At 58.8% G+C, this 6,517-nt stretch overlaps 2 protein-coding genes across 8 annotated transcripts in view; one reads left to right on the top strand and one right to left on the bottom strand.

Moving 5' to 3' along the window:
- The first annotated feature begins 243 nt into the window (after nt 1-243).
- On the top strand, nt 244-3,567 carry SMPD2 (sphingomyelin phosphodiesterase 2). 2 transcript variants are annotated; one of them, XM_042837379.1, is made up of 11 exons: nt 244-350; nt 905-981; nt 1,370-1,466; nt 1,551-1,627; nt 1,691-1,784; nt 1,870-1,959; nt 2,218-2,300; nt 2,405-2,537; nt 2,619-2,723; nt 2,793-2,949; nt 3,161-3,567. In XM_042837379.1, the coding sequence occupies exons 2-11, from the start codon at nt 932-934 to the stop codon at nt 3,505-3,507; spliced, it is 1,233 nt and encodes a 410-aa protein (XP_042693313.1). In that variant the 5' UTR covers nt 244-350; nt 905-931; the 3' UTR covers nt 3,508-3,567. The 2 variants fall into 2 exon arrangements, with proteins under 2 accessions (XP_042693313.1, XP_042693314.1); XM_042837380.1 differs by having other exon boundaries at nt 246-350; nt 892-981.
- Nucleotides 3,566-6,517, bottom strand: part of MICAL1 (microtubule associated monooxygenase, calponin and LIM domain containing 1) — an 11,466-nt gene continuing 8,514 nt past the window's right edge. For 5 of the 6 annotated variants that reach the window (XM_042837371.1, XM_042837369.1, XM_042837367.1 and 2 more), the window contains 8 exons: nt 6,315-6,421; nt 5,740-6,223; nt 5,588-5,658; nt 5,389-5,487; nt 5,200-5,293; nt 5,025-5,124; nt 4,868-4,941; nt 3,566-4,312 (listed from right to left, as the gene is read on the bottom strand). In XM_042837371.1, the coding sequence (XP_042693305.1) occupies nt 4,032-4,312; nt 4,868-4,941; nt 5,025-5,124; nt 5,200-5,293; nt 5,389-5,487; nt 5,588-5,658; nt 5,740-6,223; nt 6,315-6,421 (1,310 nt within the window). In that variant the 3' untranslated portion in view covers nt 3,566-4,031. Of the gene's footprint in view, nt 4,786-4,867; nt 4,942-5,024; nt 5,125-5,199; nt 5,294-5,388; nt 5,488-5,587; nt 5,659-5,739; nt 6,224-6,314; nt 6,422-6,517 lie in introns of all 6 variants that reach the window. The other variant, XM_042837368.1, reaches the window with a different exon arrangement.

The raw sequence follows: 6,517 nt of genomic DNA, 5'->3' as shown, positions 1-6,517 counted from the left end.
ATGACGGCACCCGAGATACTTATTTCTACTTCACCCAGCTCAGCTTGCACGCTGGAACAAAAAGAGTAGCGGGCTGCAGGGAGCAGCGGGGCAGCACCACCCGAAGGCAGTCTGCAGCGGCGCACCACGCACCGCCGGGGGACTCCGCGACTCCACTGACTCCACGCACTGCCGCCCTCCCCCTAGTCGCTACGCGCCGCCCTCCCGGGGCCGCTCCCTGCTGCCTTCCCCTTCCCGTTCCGCACTGCTGACTGCCGGGACTTGTAGTCCCCCGGCACGACACTGCAACCCGACCTCAACCGGCACGGCACCGCAATCGGACCGCAGCTGGACCGGCACACACGCACCAGGTGCGCTCATGATTTTGCGCCGCGCTCCGGCACCGCGCTCTGCTCCGCTCCCACCTGTTGCTCCTCGTCCCGATTTCGCCGCCCGCCGAGTGGCATCGGCCCGGGCTGAGAGTTCGGTGAGAGCTCGAATGGGAGCTCTGGGCCGGTTCAGGCGCCCAGCGCGGCGGCGGGGAACGTGCACATGGCTCTTTTATTTTTTCTTTTTCCAGTTTTTAAAACTCCTTTGTGTGACGCGCAGTGGGACGGTGGAGTTTGGCTCGGGTCAGGGTCCGTTCCCCATAGCTCTCCATAACTGTTCTCATGCTTGGGGCCGTGCTGTAGCACTGTGGTTAAAGTCTATCCAGTGAGCACAACTCAGTATAGGGAGGTGCCCCATCCCTGCCCCCACCCCTTTCAGCGCCCTCCCTGTCCCCATCAGCACAGAGCAGGTTTGGGCAGTTGGCTCCCTATTTTGGGGCAATTTGAGGTTCAGGGGGAGAGGGAGGGAGAGCAGGTGGCAGGCTGAGCATTGTGCCCTCTGTGTGGCTCTGTCACCCCAAAGCTGCTTGCTGCAGGACCCTCCAGTGTGCTGCTGCTGGGCAATGGAGAAGGACCCTGCACTGCGGCTCCGTGTCTTTGACCTCAACTGCTGGTAAGTGCTGAGCCTGGTGAGGCTGTGAGTATGAAGACATCTGCCCTAGGAGCACCACCTTCATGCCTGCTTGGCTGTTGGATCATACTATTTTCACAGCCCAGAGGGCAGGGCACTCAGCTGGGCTTTGTCCTACTCCTTGTCTGTTCCCCTGTGCTCCCCATTCTCCCGTGTGGAAAGAGCCCTCCATGTGCCCCCCAAATGGGGATGCGCTGCTTCACCTTGGAGGTGGGAAAAGCCATCCTCAAAGAGCCTCCCCTGCACATCCCTATTGCCCCACGACCCTATCATCCCATCTCCCCCCACCTGAGTTGCAACCTGCCCCATACCCTCTTCCCCAATTTGTGTCCCCATGAGCCCTTATCCTCAGCTCCTCTCCATGGCTTAGGGCCATCCGTTACCTGAGCAAGCGGCGGCAGGAGCGCATCCACCTCATTGGAGACCGGCTGTGCCAGGAGGGCTTCGACCTTGTCCTGCTGCAGGAGGTGAGCTCACTCATGAACTGATCGTGCCAGTCCCAGCCCACATGCTGAGCACACCCAGTCTCAGCCTATCGCATTGTCCTGCAGATATGGAGTGAGCGTGACTACAGTGACCTGAAGGCAAAGCTGGGTGTTTGCTGCCCCTTCTCCCATTATTTCCGAAGGTGAGAAGGGCTGGGATATTCCCTAGAGGGAGGGAGGTGGTTGTTCACTGTGCCCCCCTACAGTGGTGTCATCGGCAGCGGCCTCTGCGTCTTCTCCAAGTTCCCCATCCTGGACACACTGCTCTACCAGTACTCGCTCAATGGATACCCCTATATGGTGAGTGGGGTGGGTAGGGCACATGGCATCCACAGGGTGCTGCTGAGCTGTGCAAGGCTCTGCCTTCCCCCTTCCCCTTTGGCAGCTGCACCATGGAGACTGGTTCTGCGGCAAGTCTGTGGGCCTCGTCGTTGTCAGGATTGCCGAGATCACCTTCAACATCTATGTCACCCATGTGAGTACCTGAGGGAGACAGGTGGCTGCACCCCTCCTTTGCTGTCCCCTCTCTGGGGACACTGCTAAAATGCAGTGATTCAATACTGCATAGTGTGGGGGGACAGTGACCCCAGCTGGGCAGCACAGTGGAGTGAAGGTCCCAAGCTGTCAGTAGAATGAAGGCAGAGCCATGGGACCAAAGCATTGCAAGGAGCTGTGGAGCGCGATAGGTGCTGCAGGGAGGAAATCATGGCTGCTTTGTCCCCTGCTTTTCCAGCTGCATGCTGAGTACAGCCGGGAGAAGGACGCCTACCTGCCCCACCGCGTGGTGCAAGCCTGGGAACTGGCACAGTTCATTTGGTGAGTGCTCACAGCTTGCAGCCAGGACTATGGGAGGGGTGCACCACGGGGTGCCCCCTCCCCCAGGGCTGAACCAGAGGGCTGAGTCAGTCCTGTCCCTGCAGCCACACGGCGAAGGCAGCTGATGTAGTGCTGCTGGGGGGAGACCTCAACATGCACCCTGGAGACGTGGGCATCCGGCTTCTGCGTGGCTGGACGGGACTGCAGGATGCCTTCACCGAGGCCAAGCACTTTGAGGTGAGTGGTGGCTCAGCAAGCACACCCCCTGGCCGTGTGCCCATCCTTGCCCAGTGTATGGCACAGGGCTCTTGTTCCCAGGGCTGTGAGGATGGCTGCACTCTCATTCCAAATAATTGCTTCGCTGTCAAGTCGGAGCTACAGCCCTTCCCATTGGGCATCCGCATCGACTACATCCTCTACAAGGTGACAGGGTCCCTCCATGCTGCACATGAGGCAGAGGACAGCCAGTGACCCCACTGCCCCATCTCCCAGGCTATTTCCAGCTTCACAGTGAAGTGTGAAGAGCTGAGAACCACCATGGGAACAGTCCCAGGAATGGACATCCCTTACTCAGACCATGAGGCTGTGATGGCAGTGCTGTGCATCCAAAGGAGGGGACAGACAGCGGGTGTCACCATTGGCACAGCCAGTAAGATTTGGGGACACCAGTGAGGTTCCCTTGAGGAACCAGTCTGAGGAAGCCAGTGGGGTCCTGCATGCACTGGGGATACTGCTGACCACTGGCTTTGAAATGGGGAGGATATTATGGGGCACCCCTTAGAAGGGAGCTGACAGAAATATGCTGGATGGGGACCAAATGGGTGTGGATGGGTGTCACCCCCAAGCCCCTGTTCCCACAGTGCCAGCATTGGTGGAGGTGCTGAGTGAGGCACGGACGGAGGTGTGCATGGGGCTGCTGACAGCACGGCGGCAGCGTTATTCCTCGGGCAGGATGGCAGTGCTGGCCATGCTGCTGCTGCTGCTACAGGCGGTGGGAGTGCTGGGTGTGCTGGGAGGGCTGGCGGCTGGGAAGCCCTTCCCTATTCTTTCCTTCTCCCTGCTGGCCTTCCTTGCCCTTGCTACCTTCCTCCTTGCTGCTGGCCTCCACCTCTTCCACAGCATCGAGGTGAAGATGCTGCAGGGCACCAAGGAGCAGATGGAGATGGCGATGCGGGGGCTGCAGGAACAGCCTCTCCCCTGCCACTGACCCGGCCCCATCCTGACCCCTTTTTTAGCTGAAGAAAATAAAAGAGGTGTTTTAACCCTTTGTGCCATGTCAAGGAGTTTTTATTCCAAGGCAGGGATTGCAGCAGAGTGGGAGGTGCAGAGCATCCCACACCCAGAACTCCCATACTGTAAGCACCACATCACTGTGGAGAACAGCTCTGCAGCAAATGGAAACCCTTTAAAGGTCCATGCAAAGGCACTGAAATTGGAGAAGCCCAAAAGGGCCAAGGAGGATGTGCCCTTTGTTCTGTGTCACAGATAGCGCCAGCTCTGGGCAAAATCCACTAGGAGAGCTGCTGGGGAAACATCGTCATCCCACATCACATTGCACAAGAGTTTCTGATCCTTGTATCCTGTGGTGGATGGGGACAGTATGGAGTTGGCACCCAAAAGTGGTGATACAGGGCTATGGGCTCAGTCTAGTCTGGCCATTGGTGGCCCCATTTGCAGAGCCAGATGTCAGGGGTTGGGGTGGATGTTCCCATCTGGTATGGATGTCCTTGATTAGGATGGGTGTCCCCAGCTGGGATGGATGTTCTTGATTGGGATGGATGTCCCAGAGTGGCTTCCAGGCGCTGCTCCTGCTGCTGCCCCACCACATCTGGCATGAAGCTGCCACCTGCCCATGGTGGCCATGGGCCCTTGGGGTCTGGTGGGCATGGAGCTGTCACACACTGGGACTGAAGCGCTGTCCTGAGGAAGGCAGTGGAGCAGCTTGAGCACGAGGGGTTTTGCAGGACCAAAAGCTTTCGATGCCGCCAGTTCTGCCTTGTGGCAGCATGTGCCTGGAAGGGGACACAGCTGTGGGATCTCTTGCAGCGAGAGAGACTCCAGTTCCCCTATGGGGATTTTTCCTCCTCTGGCAAATACTGGGCAGAGCCATGCAGCCCATGTATTTCATGTGCCCTGCAAATCTCATTTTCAAGCAAGCACAAGGCCAAGGCAAAATTAAGCTGGATGTGAGAGGCACTTCTTCTGTGCTGCCGAACGGGGATGTTCCTTGCTGTCACCCCCTCCATAGCAAGTGGGGAGCCAGCTTCACCATGGCAGCTGCCTGCAAAGCAGCTTGGGGTGATGCTTAGCCTAGGGAGGGGCACTGCTAGAACCTCTCCCGCCATGAGAATCCTTCAGGGATGTAGCTCACTGAGCCGCTTCTCCTCCTGCATGTGGATGAGTGCGTTGCGCTTGTCCACCACCTTCAGCAGCTGAGCCAGGATCTGTTGCTCAGCTGCATGATCCTCAGGGGTCTTCAGGGCTTCTGTGGGAGTAGCAGGGGCCGCAGCATGGCTGGGGGTCCCCACCACACACAGCCGCTGCCCCCAGTATGCACAGACGCTTACCTTCTTTCTCTATGTACCAACGCAGCTCCCGGTCCAGCTGCCACTGCTGCTCCTCCAGCTTCAGCTCCTGCACCCTGCGGGGCAGAAATGGAGAGAAGTGAGCATGGGGCCAGGGACCTGCGGGGAGGAGCCCATGCAGCCTAATCCCCAGATCTACGTGATCATGAGGTCCGACTCCTCCAACATCAGGCTGTTCTTCTTCTGCACCAGGTACAGCAACTGGTTCATCCACTGCGTCTTCTGGTCAGCTGGGCTGTCTGTGAGGCAGGGCAGGGTGAGTGATGTCAGTCTCTTCCTTGGGCACTGAGAAGCCCCACATACCAAATCCTCACCACTGTCCTCCCGAAGGAACTTCTCCAGCTTGATACCCTGCTGCTCCAGCTCTCGGAATGTCACCTCGATCTCCTCCAGCCGTCGCTGGATGGCCTGTGGGGTGTGGAGGGGTAGCAGGTGGCCAGTGCATCCCAGTGCATGAGGTAAGGACAGGGATGGGAACTGGCCTCCACAGCAGGGCTCCCTACCTGGGCTTTGCAGAACCGCTTCATCTGTGCTTCCCGTGCACGGCGGTCCAGTGTGCGTTTCCAGACGGGGTACTTCTCTGTGCCCTCCACTATCAGGTTCTATGCAGGCACATGGGGAGGGTGAGGCCATTAGAGCCACACCTGATGCCTTGGTGTGGGACAGTGTGGGACCAGTGGGTTTGCTGCTGCCTGAACATACCAACTCTCCCACGATGCCCAGGTCTGAGCCTTCTTCCTCCTCCTCTTCCTCACTGTTGCTTTCTTCCAGATCTGTGTTCCCCCAAAGCACAGAACAGTTGAGGCACAATGGGGCCCAAGAGGGACCCTCAGCCCAGCTCAGCAGCCACCCACCTTCCTCCATGGCTGCTGCTTCTTCCTCCTTCTCCTCCTCCTCCCAGGCCACCTGTGCCTGCACTCCTAGCATGGCCTCAAGTGGTGCCTGCAGCCGCAGCCGTGCTGGCTTGGGGGGAGGCTCAGCCTCTGTGTCACCCATGAGGCTCAGGGAGGAGAGATGGAGCTTCTCCAGGTCTGAGAGGATTATCTTCCTCCTGCCACCACTCTCTTCGGAATCCTCCACTGCCTTCTGAGGCTCTGTGCTGGGACCTTCGCTCTTCTCATCCTCCTCCATTGTATCCTCCATCCCCAAAGGCAGCAGCTCCTGCTCCACTATCTCACCAGTGCCCGTACTATCCTTCATTTCACCAGTGCCCACACCCTCCTCTACCTTGAGCTCCCCAGGTGGCTGTGGGGAAGTGGGTGGGGGTCCGGACTCCTCCTGCTCAGGGGATGCACAGGGGCTCCCAGCATCTGAGAGCACATGGTCAGTGACAGCATCCTAGACCCGCAGGGGTAGCGGAGGAGTGATGAGTGTGAGGCTATACCCAAACATTCCCTCCCGCTATTTGACCCTATTCATGGCCACTTACCCCATCAGGTAGCATGGAAGGCTTGTTTGGGAGCAGCACTGGTGGCTCACACAGGGGCAGCTCCATGCTAAGGGTGTCAGGGAAGTGAAGTGAGCAATAGAAGTGACCTGGGAGGATGGTGCAAACCACGCAATGAGCAAGCAAAGAGGTTGCAAAGAGAGTCGGGGGGGGGGGGGGGGGGGGGGGGGGGGGGGGGGGGGGGG

The sequence above is a fragment of the Centrocercus urophasianus genome, unplaced genomic scaffold (genome assembly GCF_019232065.1).
Source record: "Centrocercus urophasianus isolate 14NV4802_14NV808 unplaced genomic scaffold, USGS_Curo_1.0 seq_70, whole genome shotgun sequence".
Lineage (NCBI taxonomy): Eukaryota > Metazoa > Chordata > Aves > Galliformes > Phasianidae > Centrocercus > Centrocercus urophasianus.
This window is presented reverse-complemented; position numbering and strand designations above follow the sequence as displayed.

What these genes read in the sequence shown, in the direction of transcription:
- SMPD2 (XM_042837379.1), top strand. Translation starts at nt 932, where the DNA reads ATGGAGAAGGACCCTGCACTGCGGCTCCGTGTCTTTGACCTCAACTGC. An exon ending in GAACTGGCACAGTTCATTTG is followed by an intron (nt 2,301 to 2,404) that starts GTGAGTGCTCAC and finishes CTGTCCCTGCAG; the next exon opens with CCACACGGCGAAGGCAGCTG. An exon ending in TGTCACCATTGGCACAGCCA is followed by an intron (nt 2,950 to 3,160) that starts GTAAGATTTGGG and finishes CTGTTCCCACAG; the next exon opens with TGCCAGCATTGGTGGAGGTG.